Source organism: Erythrolamprus reginae, chromosome 1 (assembly GCF_031021105.1).
Source record: "Erythrolamprus reginae isolate rEryReg1 chromosome 1, rEryReg1.hap1, whole genome shotgun sequence".
Classification (NCBI taxonomy): Eukaryota; Metazoa; Chordata; class Lepidosauria; order Squamata; family Dipsadidae; genus Erythrolamprus; species Erythrolamprus reginae.
In genome coordinates this window covers 351,917,517-351,937,810 of record NC_091950.1, presented here as the reverse complement: position 1 = coordinate 351,937,810, position 20,294 = coordinate 351,917,517, and the positions used below count along the sequence as shown (strand labels likewise).

Below are 20,294 nucleotides of genomic sequence, written 5' to 3'. Positions count from 1 at the left end.
GATGTGGGCATCAGCTCCTTGAGTAAGAAGGTCAAGAAAGAGACACCCCTACTAAAATTCTATTTAGATATAACAGCAAAATACTCTTTGAGTATCCCAAGATTTTCACAATTGTTTTTCTGGAGTAAAAAACAATAATCCATTTCTAATATAAATCAAAACAAATCTTTCTTACAACTGATCATCTTACAAATTGGCTAGAGTTTGTGACTTCTAGTCCTGCCTTAGGCAATAAATAAACTGGATGCACCTAGGGTCAATCACATTCTCTCACTTCTAGGAAGCAGGCAATGGCACATCACTTATGAAATCTGGCCAAGAAAACTGCAGGAGATTCTCCACTCACAGGTACACAAGCAAAGAAAACCCATGACTATACAGTGTTCCCTCGATTTCCGCGGGGGATGCGTTCCGAGACTGCCCGCGAAAGTCGAATTTCCGCGAAGTAGAGATGCGGAAGTAAATACACCATTTTTGGCTATGGACAGTATCACAAGCCATCCCTTAACACTTTAAACCCCTAAATTACCATTTCCCATTCCCTTAACAACCATTTACTCACCATTATTACTGGTACTCACCATTGAATAAGACACTTAGTGATCCTGATATTTATAAACATAATTGTTATTTATTTGCAAAAATTATTAGTTTTGCGATGACATATGACATCATTGGGTGGGAAAAACCGTGGTATAGGAAAAAAACCACGAAGTATTTTTTAATTAATATTTTTTGAAAAACCGTGGTATAGGCTATTCACGAAGTTCGAACCCGCAAAAATTGAGGGAACACTGTAGTTCTTAATTGTTAATATATTCCCCAATTTATTATTGAAAGTTGGTTGACTCAAGAACAGTACAATTACTCTTTCAAGAATCTATTTGAGGTTGAAATAAAATATTTTGCATACAAAATTATACACTGCATTTTTAGCATGTCAGAATGTTGCTTGTATCCTAGTTGTTGGGATGTAGGTAACAATATATTGACTTGCATAATAATCTCTTACAGACCCCAGTAGGAAAGGCCTAAAAAATGAAGCAGCATGCATTAGTGTCATTCAGAATTTGTAGGTGAACAAGAACATAGAAGGTTTTTGATAGTTCCAGTGAATGGTGACCATAGATGATCACATAGCAAACAAATGAAGAGGGTGAAGGGGAAGAGGGAGAGAAACAAATGTTGTGGTTGGATGGAGATCCTGAAAGATAGATGGAAAGTTTAAAGATCAAAAATAAGATATAAAACAGAACATGGAGATGCTGGAGGCTTATTATTTTATACAAAGCTGCTTGTAAAAGTTGCTTTCCATAAAGCTGTATGTATATGAACAGATATGGTTCTTTTCAAAGAACATTTAAACAATCCTTCTAAATGTTATTTAAAAATATTTTAAGTTAAGATGCATTGAAACAAAAAAATATTAAATAACTATACTGTCTCAATCACAGACTTAAATGAAGAAATATATGGTCTCAAAGTCTATGAATTATAGAAGGCGATTAGAGTCTTCCTCCTTCCATCTTCTTTTTAATTTTCATTAAAAATTGTTAAGAAGAAAAAGGTGGAACAACCCACGTTTTGTCTATAAGTGTTAAGACGCCTCTGTCTGGAACCATTCTTGTGTATTCATTCATAAAAGCAACTTGAGTTCTTAATACAAAAGCTCTTAATCCTATTACTTCTCATGTTGGGAAATAAAGCAGTGTTAGGCACACTTGAATGTTTTTTATTGGTGTCATATATTTGATGCCTATTTACCGTACCTAAAAAGATGAATGCAAGCTGAGAATATTCCACGAGTTATTTGTATCACTTATTTAGCACCGTGTTTTGTTTCATCCCACGATACATTTACTATAACTATATTCAAACTTTCTGTCAAAAGCAGAAAAGACAGTGGACAAGCAATTCTTGTAAACACCAAAGGCACAGCTGCTTACAAATGCCAAACATGTCAATGCCCCATTTCTTTGTATACTGCCTTGATCATGAGCAAATGAAGCATTTACTTCCAATTATTATTTAGTCAATTTTGTAACCAAAAAAAAAAGGTTACCCAAAACCTTGTTTTAATTAATCAAACATTTGATATGAATAAAACAGAAAAAAGTATACAATTTACCAAATCACCAGAAAGAATTATTATTATTTGTTTATAGCCACAAACATACATTTGAAAATATAAGCAATATTTCTAAGAAGCTGTATAATAAGTGAGGAGGTAAAAATCAATAAATCAATATTTATATTTTAAAAATTCAAAACGCACAACCTGCCAAGCTACGTAAATCACTGTTTGAGTTTATATCACAAATTGCAGTTTAAATCCCAAGCTGATGCATATATCTTCATGTGAAAGACAGAATTGATCATCCTTTCAACAAACTGGAATTTCCAGACAAAAGCAAGATACTGTAAACTTACTTGGAAAGGAGGATGACACAATTTTGTGCTCTCCGGCCATCTATCACAGAAAGCTCTTTCACCTTTCGACTGGATAAGTATAAGTCTTCAGTTGATCCCATTTCTTTCTACAAATAGTTTAAAAAATGTGGAATTATTTCTTTTTTCTTGTTCCATTTTTCAGTCAATGCAATACTGAGGAGGAACACTAGGTGGGCAATGCATCATATCCAAAGGAATCAGCATGGGAGGAAATCCACCAAAGTTGTAGGATTGCAATGCTATAAAAATAAAACTTTTTTTAAAAAGCAAGAAGCCGTATAAACATGATTTATTTCTTTATTTGTTTTTTCTTGCAAATCCAGTGCAACAGGCAACTGTATATGTGCAAACATGCATGCATATATATGTGCACCTAAGGTCCCTATCTTATTGCTTTTGCTATAAATGGGATTGCCGGAAAAGTATAATAAAATGAAGAACACATTATACACGCAGCGACATGCATTATGACATATGACATAAACTTGAATCCAAATAAATAATGTATGTTCAAAAAGTAGAAACAATACTATTAAGAGATACCACAGGGATTGCATTGTCACCTGGTAAGTGAAATAACCTTTGACTTTAGAGATAGGATTGAGATTAACAAGAGGATGCTGGAACAGTAAGGAGAAACAAATTTGCTGATTTCACTTTCCCCTACAACTCCTTAAAATTTGGAAGAAATTAAGTTGAATTAATTTCTAGTGGCTACAAAGGAGACAGACTTGGAAACAATGCATAATTATTTGATATTGCCTTCTTTCCAGAGGGTTTTCAATCTTCAATCTAAGGTTAGACTTAAGATTCTTTCTTTCTTTCTTTCTTTCTTTCTTTCTTTCTTTCTTTCTTTCTTTTCTTCTTTATTGCTTGGAGTTTTTTAAAAAGAAATTACTATAAATACTAGGATACTAAGAAAGTATCTAGTATCAATCAGGTATTTTCATGTTGAACTAGGTTTGAGATTTACTTTTGCAATCTTTTTATTGTAAGAAGGAATACAAGTCACTGAATGTCATATTGCATTGGGTAGTACATAGAAGCTAGCAAATAAATAAAAATTCAACCAAATCCCTAAAATTTCAACCAAATCCCTAAAATTTCATATTGCTCCAGAGATCTTCACTTTAAGGGAGCAGATATTCTAAGAACTGAGAAGCTGAAAGAGGAAGAATCATTAACGTCACCTCCCACTTCGGTTCATTGGGACATCCGCAACATAACTGAGTTCAAAAGATGCTCCCATTTAACAACTGAAGCCCAGGATCCTTTCTTTAGTAAATAAAAGTAACAGGATTATTTACAAGAGGTGAGTAAAGCCTATTCTTCTGTCTCATAAACAAAAGTGACAGCAGCATCTCCGATATCTCTCACTTACTCATGTGGGTTTGGATACACAAAAGCAGGGTGAGTTTTAAGTTCTGTCTCTCAAAATTCATGCAAGGCAATCTTTTGTCTTAGTCACAGAAACACCTACATATGTGCAGATGAAAGATAAAGCTCACTCATGCAATAAATAAATTGGGTTATGAAGTTACAGTTGGATCTCATGATCTAAACACGGGAAAAGAAATCGGCAAAGTCAGAAAGGGGACAGGCTAAGCAGTAATACTCACCGGCTTACAGGAGGAAGAAGGATTAGTTAACAGGTCCTACTCAGGCAACAGTGGAAGATAACAGAGAAGGAAACATGCCAACAGTTACCAACAGCAATAAAAAGGTACAGAGTTTATCAAAGCAATAATATTTGGTCTTCTACTGAAGCGCTGGTTAACATGACACTATTAAAATAACCAAAGAAATGAATCCCAGTTTGTTCTCCCTTCCATAGACACAAAAGTAGGAGATATTACTGAATTGTGCAGAATTTGTCCCTTTCCCATACAGATTCTAAAGACAACAGTTAACAGGATTTTTGAGCCCACAAACTAAGGTTTCTTTTTGCAATTACGTAAGTGATGTTATAAAATAATAAAGTGGCCTTTTGAACATCGTAAAAGAATCAATAAGAGGCCTCAGAATAAAACTATATTCCTGTGTAACATTGCCTTCTTGGTATATAACAAACAGCAAATACTTTTGTATGGAGTGAAGAACAGACTCTTTGTCTTTTCCAAGAAAAAAGAAGTCGTTTACAGGAAAAGAAGCTGGGGAACCAAATACAATATCATATTAGCTGTAGCAAGAAAAAGAAATGTCCCATTCATGCTCATGCATGCAGCCCCACCCGACAAATCTCTCTGGGATTTGCTGAGATTGGCTTCATTGGACTAAAGTTTAAAGCCGGTGAATGACCAGAATAGAACTGATCTGTTTGGACAAGCAAACCCTATTTTGATCATATCTTAAAACTTGCAGAATCATGATCCGGTTCCATTCCACTTTCTATGACCAGGCAGGAAGTCTTCAACTAACGATTTAAATCGCCTAAACTTTGCTTAAAAATCAGATGGGAACATACCAGGAACATAATCTCAATTTGGTGTAAAGCCCTAGCTTTACACCAATGATGGCGTTTACACCATTTACACCAGTGATGGCGAACCTTTTTTTTCCAAAAAAGCATTCATGTGCCCTATCTTGCATGTGTGAGTGCCTACAATGCCTGTGGAAAACGAAAACAGCTACCCCCCCTCCCCAGAGGCCCTCTAAAGGCCAGAAATGACCTGTTTCCCAACTTCTGGTGGGCCAAGTAGGCTCATGTTTCACCTTCTCCAAGCTCCAAAGGCTTCCCTGGAGCCGGGGGAGGGTAAAAACGCAATCCCCCATCACCCAGAGGCTCTCTGGAAGCCAAAAACACCAACCCAAAGCCTTTGTGTGAGCCAAAAATCAGCTGGCTGGCATACACATGCATACTGGAGCTGAGCTAGAGAAATGGCTCGTGTGCCAGCAGATAGGGCTCCGTGTGCCACCTGTGGCACCCATGCCATAGGTTCACCATCACTGCCTTAGCCTGTCCCAAACTTGGTTATTACAGTTTTGTGATTGACAGGAAGTGCTAAGAGGACATTTGTTGCTGAATGGGAACCAAACTATTGGTTCAGAAGTGGCCAACTCGTTTTCATGTGCTTTTTGGCAATAAAAGTGAATCTGAATCTTTTAGGAATCTTAAAAATTAAATGGTTCATTTCCACAGGGAAATGGAAAGGTGCTGGACTAATTTATTGAAGACTTTCAACAGATCTGTACAGTGTGGTATCACTATTTTATATTATTGGAGAAGACAAGCTGAACTTCCAGCACCCAGCTTCGGACTAGAATTTGCAGAGCAGACAACCGTGACAAAGCATGTTTTCAAAATATAATTTAATAGCTAAAAAATAATTTGGGGGAAAAGGGAGAGGAGTTAAAATCCCACTCGCTGATCTATCCAGTTCAGTCTCATTTATGAGAGAAAGACAGCATGAGGCCGATGCACTTTCCAAGAAAAGGAGAGGGGAAAAAACCTGTAAATCTGCTATTAAAAACATGTCACCACTGTTAGCATTAAATATCCATTATAATCTATTATAAGAAAATGAAAGTAAAGTATAGGAAAGGAAAGTAAGGAAAAGAAAATGAAGTAAGCCAAACACAAAGTTGAGCCAATCTAAATGTATTATGCAAGATTTATTAGCTAAGAAGAAACTGCATTCAAAATAAGGGGGGGGGGGGGGGGATGGAATTAACGTCATTAACAAGACAAGTGAAAAATGACTAAAAATATTCCATTTGAGTTGGGTGACTAATACATTTGAATTACTAGACTAGACTAGACCAGACCAAATCAAAGCAAGCCAATGCCAAACTACATTAAACACCACTGCCCATCATATAACAACTGCAACCACAAATCAGATTAGTGATGCCAAGTACTGTATTTTTCCACTAAAGGCAGACATTATGGCACACAAAATGTAAAGTGACATAGCTTACCTCCAAGAACAGTATGAAAAAACTGTTAAAACTGAGGCATTTATTGAAACTACATTAAATTTGTCTATTTACTGACCAACATTCTCATCAGCACTAGGTATCTTGGTCAAGCCACCATTTGATGTCTAACAATGCTTCAGAAGGATGCTTAGAATGATCCTATATGCAGGAAACAGAGCCTAGCACTGTGGCACATCCAGTCATCAACACCAGGTAAGTTAAGGTCCACCAATAAAAGAGAGCCAGCCAGAAGGCTCTCTCTATTTACCTGGCACACTCAAACCTAGAGCCAAACTGTTTTTCATGAAAATACCATATCCATGAAAAGACATTTCCTACTGTTTGCTTCACTGTTGCTGCATCAAATAATAAAAATATTTTTATAGAAAAACACAGAGAAATCAGAACCTGGATTGAGCAAATTGGCATTGAAATGTCTTACCTGATGTCTTTGATAGGCTGAAAACATTTTTTCAAAGTCTTCCAAATCCAGCATCTTGAAAGCCCGTAGGTCATCGATTTCATGCCAGATTGTACCATGTATCTTTTGCTAAAATTCAAAGAGATGTATATAAACGTGGCTAGCCCTACAACATTCTAGTGAATTTCCAACTTTCATATATCTATCATTGTTCCATCTTCAACTCCCAAAGGCGAAATACCAAGTCTGCAGAGAGGGGCAGCATACAAATGCAATAAATTATTACTATTATTATTATTATTATTATTATTATTATTATTATTATTATTATTATTTATTATTATTATTATTATTATTAAAAGTAATACTTAAGAGCATTGCTTCCTTCATTTTTTCTTTTCATAGCTGATTACAATTCATTTATCTAATAGTTTATTAAATAATAATTGAAATGTTTTGAGTAAAATACATTTTACTCTAAAAACAATTTTTATGCAAAAAAAATCTGAAATTTCAGAAAATTAAAAAACTATTTTTAATAAAGAAAAAGCAGAGATGGAGGAGAAGGAGCAGGAGAAGGAAAGCTGCCCAGCATGTGGTATCTTGCGGTCCAGCCAAAAATAACTAAAAATAGGACACTCATAGCTCCTGAACTGAAGTTCACAAAAGGCACTCACATAGTAAAGTGCATTAGCACTTCATTATTAAACTAATTAAGAACAGCTTTCATCTCCCACTCACTCTTATTAAAGAAACAAGGGAAAGGTGCATTACTTTGAGAAGGCAAAAGGGGTCAGGAACAACTCAATGGACAGAACATGATTAAAAGAAGATGCAACTTTTGGAGAAAATCCAGGCCAAAAAAATAAAGACAAAAGCAAAGCAGCCATGCCTTTGCACTCTCCTGAAGTCACTTTTTGGCTTATAAGGATGGCTTATATTACAAAGCAAGTTTCCACTGAGAACTGCAAAGTTTTCTGCTTTGTCTCTGTTAAATTCACTCAAAGCTGTTAGAGTGTTCTGGTCTGTCTAGTTTATAATTTTGAATGAGACATAAAACCAGAATATGGAAAATGACCCTGGGACACATTTTACTTTGAACATCTTCATGAGCAGCAGGGGAAGACACTAGTGGAGACAATAGTACAGAATTCATTGCTTAAAAATGAAGCCCCCCTAAAACTCACAAAATTTATCACATGAAAACAGCAGGTATCGAAAATTAAATCTCTGGAAACTTTCCCATTAAGAAACCCGGGCTGTATTCCCTTGTTTTATTCTTCAGTTTGTTCTGATGTCATTTTAATTTTTTTCTATCTTAGACTGTGGTAGGAGACTTTTGTTACAGTCTGTCTAAGCGCATTACTTTTTTCCCTCTTTTATTCTCTGGAACTTACAGCTGAATTGACCACATCATATCTCCATCAACCATCACCCCCCCCCCCCCAAAAAAAAAGAGGTTTGTGGATGTGTCAGGAAATGATGTGTATTGCAGAGGGAGTGAGGACATTATTACAAGCGAGAGTTGTGGAATTAGCTGAGCAAACGGGAGAAGCTCAGGACAATACTGGCTGGAGGCCTGGAGTTATCTGCAAAGGGTGACTGAAGGGGCCAAAGAAATGGGATCCATTTCAGAAGCATGAGTAGAAGGAAACTCTGAGCAGCCAGAGGGCCAAGAGGTGAGAGCAGCTGCAGAGCCAGGCAGCCATGCCAATCTCTGTAATAGTGACAATAATTCACAGCAGTGATAGCAAACTTTCTCCTTCTGAGTAAGAAACAAAGAGATGCCAAAGTCTCAGAAGCAATTTAGGCCAGAGACAACAGATGCCTGGTTGAAGAGCCTCAAACAAACACAAACTATCAACCAAATCGTGGATGGCTAAAAGATATTTATTTATTCGACTTCTATGCCGCCCAATCCCGAAGGACTCAGGGTGGCTTACAACAGTATAAAAATTACAAAGGCAATAAAGAGAAGTCAAATATAACAACTAAACTATAAACTCTTAATTAAAAACCATAATCCCATTAACATGCATATATAAATTCATACAATATGGCCATGATAGTTGTTAAATTCATGGGACCCAGGCCTGCCAGCAAAGCCAGGTCTTAGTGGCCTTACAAAAAATCAACAGGGTGGAGCAATATGGATCTCGGGAGTTGGTTCCACAGAACTGGGGCAACAACAGAGAAGGCCCTCCCCCGTGACCCTGCCGACCTGCGTTGCTTGGTTGACAGGACCTAGAAGAGATCAACTAGACTATTTGATTATGTAAAATTGTTCTTGAACAATATTTGATGGTTATAACATAGGAGCAGGCAACTGAGATTCTACGTGATTTGTAAACTTTCTTTTTGTGGAAGGTAGTGGATAAACATTCAGTCCTGTGATCCTTCACACTATAAACTGTGTGTTCTTGTAGGTCTCTGGGAGGTATGCAGCAAGAGACGGTCCCATAAATAGTCTGGCCCTGAGCCTTATAGGGCTTTATAGATGATGACCAAAAGCCAGAAGTCAGGCTAAGAAGAAAATAACTTTTGTTTTTGCACATTGTAAGCAGGAGTGCAGCAAAGGACAGGCATAAACTAAGCTCGGGTCATTAGCTCCCTATATTAGGTGTAAGGAAAGAAGGAAATAAAATGATAGACATTGATATAAGAAACATACATGAAATAGGCATAGCTATAGTGCTTAGAATATAAATTGTAAGATAAGAAAAGAATAGAAAAGTTTAGAATGTGTGATTCAATAAGCATATATCTATATTTATATATCTATATACACATATCTATATGAATATATGAATATATACATATGCATGTAGTCTTTGGATTATGAAAATAATTGGGAATCTCCATTGCTAAAAGGTGCAGTTGTAAAGTATGAAGTCATGTGGCCGTGTCACTTAGCAACAGAAATTCAGAAGTCCTCATGCCTTCATTAGGGGAGAACCTTGCATGATGATGGCATCTGACTTCCTGCTGGTTTCCCAAATGATTTTGCTTGTGAGAAGCCAGCAGGGAACACTGGAAACCATAAGGTAACAACTGCAGCTTGCTGTGAAAGCATAACTGTAAGCCTGACACCAAATACTTGTAATATGATTTCATGAATCCTGTTGGGATTGGGCGGCATAGAAGTCAAATTAATTAATTAATTAACGATCACAGGGACACAGTTACAATCACTGAATGTGTGGTTGTAACTTTATAACTATGTATGTATCTGTGTCATTCATTCATTCATTCATTCATTTATAGAGCCACTGAAATGTCCACTACCATGGAGAAAAATTGACATAACTTCAATGTTTTAATTAAAAAAAAAATACTGTAGTATAAATTCTGTGGTACTAGTTTACAGTGTGAGGGATCAGAGGAAAGTTTATCCACTACCTTCCACAAAAAGAAAGTTTACAAATCTTTACAAAGATCTTTACAAAGTTTAGAATCTCAGCTGCCTATTCCTATGTTAACTCTGTATATCCATGGAATATTGTTCAATGGAAACAAGAACAATTTTGCATAATCAAATAGTCTAGTTTGGATATATCCTGATAATCCACCTATTATTTCATATACAGTAATCAAGGTTTTCCAGTCTTGATTACTAACTTGCAAACCGATGTAATGTTGCCCTTATTTTGCCAATTAGGAGACACCTGCAATGCATTGATATAACTCAGTATAAACCATATGAAAAATAATTTACCTACTCAATTTCCTAAATATTAAATACTATTAATGAAGTTCCACCCTAGTTTTTGTAGTTACTACATACCCTGTAAAGTAGGGCAAGCACAATCAGATTATTCCTCTCCAAATTCAAACTATTACTGCATGCTCCAAAATTGCTTATTTATTCATTCTCTAACCTCTATTTATCAATACAGCTGTCTCCACTGTTAACCCGGAGGGAAGGAGAAGCTTTTGGTCACTGTAAACTAAAAAGAAACATCTGTGTCTCTCATGGTTCTTTGTGTTTGTGTATGTGCCTATAACTGTCTTCCCCACCCACCCTCCACAACCCCAAGAACCAATTCCTGAAAATACAACTTACTCTCATAGTCCCCCATAGCCCCACATGGCCATGAAAGACAAGAACAGGAGGAGCAGCAAATATTTCACTTCATCGTATTTGAAAAGAAAAGGAGAGTAAGCAAGAAGAGAGAGCGCACATTCTTGTGGAATTCCAAAGGTCCCAGGACACTAATTCCACATGCCTGAGCTGAGCCCTCAGTGACTTGGGAGTCTTTAAAAGAGCATGGATTTCTAGGCAGCTACCCAAATTCAACACAGACAATATTCTATCTGCATTTTTTAATGGCTGAAGAGTAATAGGGGTGATGGAAATTAGGAGGTGGGGGCAGTTGCAGAGTTGGATGAAAACAAGTGTGCTACCCAAATGGTAGGCTGGCTACTGCCCTAGAACAGTGTTTCCCAACCAGCATTCGCTGGCTGGGGAATTCTGGGAGTTGAAGTCCAAATATCTTCAAGTTGCCAAGGGTGGGAAACACTGCTCTAAAAGGAAGAGCTACACTGATTTGTAGCTAGAAGAGGGGGGTTATTATTATTATTATTATTTATTGGATTTGTAGGCCGCCCCTCTCCGCAGACTCGGGGTGGCTAACAACAATGATAAAAAAACAACATGTAACAATCCAATTTAATAAAACAACTAAAAACCCTTATTATAAAAACCAAACATACACACAAACATACCATACATAACTGACCCAATAAAAAATAAATAAACTTGTAATGGCCTAGGGGAAGGAATATCCTAACTCCCCTATGCCTGGCGACAAAGGTGGGTCTTGAGTAATTTGCGAAAGACAAGGAGGGTGGGGGCCGTTCTAATCTCTGGAGGGAGTTGTTTCCAGAGGGCTGGGGCCGCCACAGAGAAGGCTCTTCCCCTGGGGCCCGCCAAATGACATTGTTTGGTCAATGGGACCCAGAGAAGGCGAACTCTGTGGGACCCGGAGAACGCCAACTCTGGGATTCGTGCGGTAGAAGGCGGTTCCAGATGTATTCTGGCCCAATGCCATGTAGGGCTTTAAAGGTCATTACCAACACTTTGAATTGTGACTGGAAACCGATCGGCAGCCAGTGCAGGCTGCTCATACATGTGAATGAATTGTTCAGAGAGCATTGCATGTCATTCAGTCTCTGTAAACCTTCTAGCCCCAGGGCTGTCTCAAACTTTTCCGCCTGCTTTTCACTGCCACCAATCCTACCCCACAACACAAACACTCCATCCATTTGGGTGGAAACTGCAAAGTTAAAAGCTTCCTTCCCAAAGAGGCTTGCTTGAAAGCATGCTGCACAAGAGCTCCAGCAGACCGTGGGTATATATAAATACCATGGCATTTGCATGTCTTTGGGTAAACACATGAAAAATTTTTAAATGTTAACACTTCCACATGCAATGTGGAAAGAATGTTTTCGCTACAGTTTGACATGGGGGAGGAAGGAACGTTTAAATAGGGTTGACTGAAGAATGCATTTTGAAATGTCAGTGTGTTCTCTCTCGGCTAAAATGTTTAAATTACAGGATTTTAGAAGCTTTGTGGTGAGTTTTGTAATGAAATTTAATTACAAAATTTTTCCCATTTCAAAACCAACAGGACTTATTTTCAAATTCTATCTTAAGAATGTGGGTCTGTGTCTATAAAAATTCCCGTTACCCTTATGGGTGATAAGTGTCTTCTTCAATCTTGGGATCTCTACCAAAGTTTTGGGACTCTGGGGGTTTTGCTGGAGTTTCTTAGCTCTGTCCAGTATCTACTGGACAGAGAACTCTGAGTTTGTTCCTGGGATCTGTTAGAGCCACTCTCCCAGTTTAAGAGCCACAGCTCCAGGTGCTCATATCATCACTGGGACTACTTTGGTCTTTAATTTCCACATTATCTCAAGTTCCTTCTTCAGTCCTCCATACTCCTCCTTCCCAATGTTGGCACTACTAATTACCTGGTTCTGGAGGTCCCACAGGATTTTAACCCTGTTATTCTCCATAATCTCCACATTTGGACTTCTCCATAATCCCCCCATCTGGATTAGCCCATGCACTTTTCAGATGTTCCTGTATACAATATCAGCTACTTCGTTGTGCTGTGCATATATAATGTTCCTGCCTGAATTCTTACATTCTACCACTATGCTTTGGACTTCTCTCAGGTCTCTGCATAGTCTGCACCTTGGGTTCTGTCTAGTATGGTAGACCCCTGTTTCAATGGATCTGGTACTTAGTGCCTATACTTGAGTTGATTGGATTTTACAATATCTGCCACCTTAGCTATGTGTCAGTGATATATCTGCATGTGTGTATCATGTAATTTTATGTATATAATCATATAATTTTAATAAATATCAGTTTTGCACCTAAAATTGTGTTCTTATTTATTTATTTATTTATTTATTTATTTATCAGATTTGTATGCCGCCTTTCTCCGCAGACTCGGGGCGGCTCACAGCAATAACAATACAATGTAAAACAAATCTAATATTTAAGTTAATTTTAAAAACCCCAATTTAAAACCAATCATACATACTAGCGTACCATGCATAAATTTTATAAGCCTAGGGGGAGGGAAAAAGTCCATTCCCCCATGCCTGACGACAGAGGTGGGTTTTAAGGAGCTTACGAAAGGCTAGGAGGGTGGGGGCAACTCTGATTTCTGGGGGGAGTTGGTTCCAAAGGGTCGGGGCCGCCACAGAGAAGGCTCTTCCCCTGGGTCCCGCCAAACGACATTGTTTAGTTGACGGGACCCGGAGAAGGCCAACTCTGTGGGACCTAACTGGTCGCTGGGATTCGTGCAGCAGAAGGTGGTCCCGGAGATATTCTGGTCCGGTGCCATGAAGGGCTTTATAGGTCATAACCAACACTTTGAATTGTGACCGGAAACTGATCGGCAACCAATGCAGACTGCGGAGTGTTGGTGTGACATAGGCATATTTAGGAAAGTCCATGATAGCTCTCGCAGCTGCATTATTGTATATCGACCTTAGCACAATCTTCCACATTCCACTCTTCTCTAATTTTTCAATCAATAACAAGCTAAACAAAAACAGTATTTTTTTTAACCTTACCTCACTCAATTTGGCCCAGTTGAAGGATTTCAGTGGATGAGATGGCTGCGGGATAGATTTTTTCTTTAGACTAATCTCGCTGTTGCTGAACGTAGTGGTGGTCGAAGAAACTGGAGGGAGACTGACATTGAAGAATGGAGGTGCTCCAGGTGGGGGTGGAGGTCCACCTGGAGGTGGGGGTGGAGCCGGAGGAGGAGGGCAGCTGGAGAAAGGAAGAGGTGGAGGAGGTGGTGGCAAAATCTCTGATGATCGTAGAGCAGAGGACAAAGAAAATGGTCCACCAGGTGGGAGTTGAGGAGGAATTGGGAATGTACTATTCCCTTGCTGGGGAAAAAAAAGTAATATTTGAGAGCAACCAGTAAAACATATTAGATTTTATTGCATTACCAAAAAATAAAACACCCTCTCACCAAACATTTTATGAGTCATATTGGTGATTACTTTATGGTGGTAAGGGTCACAAAATGTCAATATTTTAAATATATCCAGGTAGGTATAGAAACCTGGATAATCTGCAGGGCTTCTATAAGGAATATTTTGGCTAATTAGCAAAAGCACTTAGAATTATATACCACTTCACAATGTTCTTCAGTCCTCCCTAAGCAGTTTACGGAGTCAGCATATTGACCCCAACAATTTGGCTCCTCATTTTACTGACCTCAAAAGAATAAAAGGCTGAATTAACCTTGAGCTGGTTAGGACTGAACTACTGGCAGTGGGCAGTCAACAGAATTATCCTGCAGTACTGCATTATGCTCCATCCCTTTTTTGGGTAGACCAGCCTGACCTAATAAAAAACACTTAATCTCTCCCCCAGGTTAGCCAACAAAACTAGGAAAGTCTGTGTCTAAGAGGTGAATACATCTACCTAATATGTAAGCAACCCAGGTTCGAATCCCAGAAGGGTATGGCTAGCTGATGAGAACTAAAAAATTGAAATGGAGCTATACTAGTCTCCCTTTATTTCTTTGTTGGTAAATATAAATTTATCACAAAAATAGTTTGTCGCAAATGCAACTGTCTGCAAAGGCTCCTGGATTGGGGCTAAAAGACGAAAGCAGAAGTAGTATGCTCCATCCCATATTTGGGTAGACAGATTTCCCTGATAAAAAAACCCACTGCAGCCAAGTCCTTAATGTTTCACTAAGGTGTACAGAAAAGTGACAAGTAGGTTTGAGTCCATATAGTGGTGTGGGCAGCCTTAAACCAAGCTATGGTCCACACCTTCCTCTAAAGGCTCTATCTGGACCCAACTATTTTAGATAACTAATCGTCATTTTATAGGGTAGGGCATGAGAAGGTGGCAGTTTCAGAGGATGTTGGAAGGATTGGATTATCTAGACCTATTCCATTTTGGGGTTCAGGACAGGACAGGATTCAGTACAGCTTTAATCATATTACCTGATGACCTGTAGCAGAGGTGCAATTGGGTTGGGACATTGATACTAATGACAGTATCCATCAATACTAACTTTGGTGTCTGGGAATTGAGAGGACTATATTATGCTGGTTCTCTTCCTTCCTCACACATTTTAATATTCTAAATACGTGCCCTATGGAAAACATGACTGCCAAAATGAATTTCAACATATTCTGGTATAGCTACTTTTGTTTTTCCTTGACACTAAAATAGTACACTTATCTTTCTGCCCATAGATGGAATATGTAGTAGATACCTTTTACCAATTAAAACATGATATGCCATATTTTAATTGGTAAAAAGTAAATTAAATAAACTAAAAATAAAATGATAAAACAAAACAAAATAAAAGCAATGACCAAGAATGACAATATAAGTATTGATTCCATACATGTTGCCTTCTCCACAGAAAACTTCAAAGCTCATATTTCTGTTTTAAGTAAATTAGAGAAAGAGAAGAAAAAGGGCCCATCCATATCCTACCGAAAACTCATTCAGTTGAACAACAAGATCACTCATTTGATCCCGAGTTTGGCGAAGCTCCAGGGATTCTCTTTGCAGTTTGTCCTTCATTTTATTCAGTGTCTTCATCATTTCATCTTTTTCTTGGCTTTTTACATCACATTCTCTTTCTTTCTTCTCCAGCCTGCTCATCAATTCAACATGTTCTACAAACAATAGAGGTAAAACTAAATAACCAAAATATAAATTAAATCCAGAGAACCTAAACTGTAAAGTGGTGGGGGCAGTTTTGTTAAAATATTGATGCTGATTACTATAGATGTATATAAAAAAACCCTTTATATTGAAGATTTATTTATTTATTTATTTATTATTTGGATTTGTATGCCGCCCCTCTCCGAAGATAGGACCGATATAGAGAAATTCAGAAAATTAGTGGGATTAAAAATAAAGAAAGAAAAAACAACAATAATAAAAAATTAACAAAAAAGCAAAATTGGAAATTGGAAAAAAAATTGGTTAATAAAATTATAAAACGAGTGAAAAATTTAGGTCTATGGTTCACAGCAAAATGTAGTTCAATAAAGAAAGCTGATTACACAAAACTGATTTAGAAAATACATAAAGATTTGGAAAGCTGGTCAAAATTATAATTATCATTTATGGGTAAAATAATGGTGGTTAAAATGAACATGATACCTAAAATTATGTTTTTATTTCAGATTGCCCCAATAAAATTGGAGATTTTTTTAAAAATGGAATTGAATAAAATAATTTTAAATTTTATTTGATAAAAAAAGGAGGGGCAAGGATTAAAATGAAATTGTTGCAAGACAATAGAAATAAAAATGGATTTGGACTCCCCAATTGGGAAACCTACTATAAAGCGGCAGCATTAAATTGGTTGAGTGAATGGATCATTCTTAAAAACAAAAGGATCTTAACAGTAGAAGGAATTTGATCTCTAAATTGGTTAGGACACATTCATATTGCAGGGAAGAGGACATAAAATGCATGCATACTTTTAAAGACACCAAACCAAACTGTTAGAGATTTGGCTAAAAATTAAGAATGATCACTGCAGAAGAATTCCAATAGAAACAATAATTTATCCAAACTTATTAGATGAGAAAAAGATGGTAACATATAAACAAATATTGGACAAACAAGAAAACCTCAAAACCTCAATCAATAGGAATAGAACTGGATTGGTAGCATTACATACAAATCGAGATATAAAAAATACATAACACAATTTGGATTTCAAAATGAACATAGACTGGACAAGATACTCTTGGGACTGGAAGAAAAAATGATACCTAAAATATATAACTTTCTCATACATTATAAAATGGAAGAGGGGTTAAGGGGACAAAGATTACCTGGGCACAAAATTTTGGATATACAATTAATTTGTATGCTTTTGTATGCTTTGGTATGTTGTTTTTTATATGTTGTTTTTTAAAAAAATATATGAAAAAGATTATTTTTTTTATAAAAAGAAAGAAAGTGGCATTCAAAATAGGGACTGTTCTTTACCATGGGTAAACTGGTAATATAAGAAAATACATTCCCTGAGCTTTGTCCTTTGTTAGATTACCCGAAGTTACATGTCTAAATTCCATTTTTTTTCCAACTCTAAAATAACCACATACCTTTTCGGAATTTCTCTGCTTGATCTCGCCATTGTTTCACTTCATTTTCATTTACCAACCTGAATGATGATAAAGTCAGATTACTTAAAGCACGTTTCCCTCCAAAATTAAATAGGAATATTCTTAGAAGAATAGGAACATATTAGGAACAAACAGTGTAAAAAGCTTATTTCTAAGCTCATTTCTTGTTATTGCTGTTAGCCTATTAGATAAAGTTAACTCTCTGTTGCAAAATGTTATAATATAGTTTAAGGCAAATTTTACTGGGCAAAAACATAGATATTATTTTGACTAATCTTATTTTTCCATAGATGAAACCTTATATATGGGGCCCTTATCTTAAACATATTGCATAAATAAAATCCAGTCCCAGTTTTCATGCTTCTTACATCTTAATGATGTTCTTGACATTGAAGTTTTCCAAAGTAGATACATCGGGATCATTCCCTCGTTCATCCTGAAGAACAATTTGCTGTAGTATCCTGTCTAAAAGTTGCCACTGGTGGAAAGTTCCCCCGTTTCTTTTATCTGCAATCACAAACACCAGTAAAGAAACTTAGAGATCTAATCACAAGCCCCAGAAAGCAATTTCTTTGAAGATAGCACATGTGCAAAATATATTTACAAGTTCATCTTCATTTAGTGATCACAACTCGGACTAGCAAGTCAGTAGTTGCTGAGTGAATCTGCGACTGTGCTTATGAATTTACCTCAGTTTTCCTTTGTTTAGGATTAATTCTCACTTGATTGTAAACTCAAAATGTCAGGAAAACTTGGTTTCCCAGAGAAAATGTGAAATAAAAAATGAATAATGCTTAAAAATAAATGATATTTTATTATCCACCTCTTATGCTTTTTTTTTTGACTTTCAAAGGAAAATTTATAGAAAGAAAGTTCTCCCAAAGCATGAATACCTATGTGGTCAATAAGTTCTACCTTATGGAAAATGGGCTTTTATTTACCCAGTAAATTTAATTGAAAAAAGGGGAAGAACCTCTGATATGAAAAAGAGAGGCTGCTAAGTATTCTCTCTTATGTAAGTCCTTTTTAAAATTAAAAATAAACTATTGCACACTTCAGTTCTTGACATGAGCATTATGGATCATAAACCTAAATATTTGAAGTAGTCCTGCAATAACTAAATACGATTAAAAAAAAACTCCTTCAAGTTATTGTTTTTCACTCAAAGCAATTTTTTATATCCATTCAAATTACCTTCATGTGAACTCTGGCAAAGCTAACATATACATACACCACAAATAATTTGGGGAAACACTTTAGTTCTTGGCAATGTTTTAATTAAACCCCATAGATTTTTTTTATTTCATTTCATTTCATTTCAATTTATTTTATTTTATTTTATTTTATTTTATTTTATTTTATTTATTGGTTTAAATTTATATGCTGCCCCTCTCCGAGGTCTTGTAGGCACTGTTACTTATGCAGCTTCTGCTTGTCGATAGTATTATTCTGTTCAATTTCAGGTTGAAAATAAACTGAAGAGATTTATGCCGTAGTAATTTACAGAAGATGCTTTGATTCCTTCTAGAAATCATTTTTTTAAAAAAATCATAATCTCATGCCATTGATTATTCTAGCTTAGACTGAGAAGAGCTGAAATTCAAAGCATGAAACCAGATTTCCTTATTTCTGATGTACAGTGAACCCTCGAGTTTCGCGTCCTCAAGGATCGCGAAAGGGCTATTTCGCTAGTTTTCAACCCGGAAGTAAACTCCACCATCTGCGCATGCGTGCCCTTCCACGCATGCGTAGATGGTGGAGTTTCCCCGCCGGGCAGAGGCTTCCCTGGGTCTTCCCTCTCTTGCCCCGGTAAGACCCCAGCGGCGGTGGGCTGGAGCGCGAGCTTGGGGCAGCCTAGCTCTGCTTCCCAGCTGGGAAGCGGAGCCGGCAACAGCGTGGGCGGGCGGGCGGCGCGCGCGAGCTTGGGGCAGCCTAGCTTCGCTTCCCAGCTGGGAAGCGGAGCCGGCAACAGCGTGGGCGGGCGGGCGGCGCGCGCGAGCTTGGGGCAGCCTAGCTCCGCTTCCCAGCTGGGAAGCGGAGCCGGCAACGCGCGCGCGCTTGGGGAAACCCCAGATCCGCTCCCCAGCTGGGGAGCAGCCCCAGCAACGCGCGCGCGCTTGGGGCAGCCTAGCTTCGCTTCCCAGCTGGGAAGCGGAGCCGGCAACGCGCGCGCGCTTGGGGAAACCCCAGATCTGCTCCCCAGCTGGGGAGCAGCCCCAGCAACGCGCGCGAGCTTGGGGCAGCCTAGCTTCGCTTCCCAGCTGGGAAGCGGAGCCGGCAACGCGCGCGCGCTTGGGGAAACCCCAGATCCGCTCCCCAGCTGGGGAGCGGCCCCAGCAACGCGCGCGCGCTCCCCAGCAACGCGCTGCGGCGGTGGAAGTAAAAACACCATCTGCACATGCGCAGATGGTGTTTTTACTTCCGCACCGCTACTTCGCGAAAAATCGATCATCGCTTGGGGTCCTGGAACGGAACCCTCGCGATGATCGAGGGTTCACTGTATATCTAAAGTACAGGCAGTCTTTAATTTACAACAGTTCATTTAGTGGCTGTTCAAAGTTACAATGGCACAGAAAAAAAAGCCATTCTAACCATTTTTCATAATTTTTCAGCATCTGCATGGTCAAAATTCAGGTGTTTAGCAAATTGACTTATATTTATGACTATTGTACTACACTGGGGTCATGTAATCACTTCTTGTGACCTTCTGACAAACAAAGTCAATGGGGACGCCAAATACACTTAAGAACCATGTTGTTTTAACAACTGCAGTGATTCACTTAACAACTGTGGCAAGAAAGTTCACCACATTGGGCAAAATTCACTTAACAACTGTCTCCCTTAAGCAACAAAA

At 37.9% G+C, this 20,294-nt stretch overlaps 1 protein-coding gene across 5 annotated transcripts in view; it reads right to left on the bottom strand.

Annotated features, from left to right (window-relative positions):
* DAAM2 (dishevelled associated activator of morphogenesis 2) overlaps window positions 1-20,294 on the bottom strand; it is a 267,666-nt gene that overhangs the window by 50,957 nt on the left and 196,415 nt on the right. For 3 of the 5 annotated variants that reach the window (XM_070734270.1, XM_070734269.1, XM_070734271.1), the window contains exons 11-17: window positions 17,809-17,947; window positions 17,420-17,478; window positions 15,786-15,970; window positions 13,883-14,206; window positions 6,812-6,919; window positions 4,071-4,106; window positions 2,431-2,537 (exon numbers count right to left, since the gene is read on the bottom strand). In XM_070734270.1, coding sequence (XP_070590371.1) covers window positions 2,431-2,537; window positions 4,071-4,106; window positions 6,812-6,919; window positions 13,883-14,206; window positions 15,786-15,970; window positions 17,420-17,478; window positions 17,809-17,947 — 958 coding nt within the window. The remainder of the gene's footprint in view (window positions 1-2,430; window positions 2,538-4,070; window positions 4,107-6,811; window positions 6,920-13,882; window positions 14,207-15,785; window positions 15,971-17,419; window positions 17,479-17,808; window positions 17,948-20,294) is intronic. The other 2 variants (XM_070734272.1, XM_070734273.1) reach the window with 1 other exon arrangement.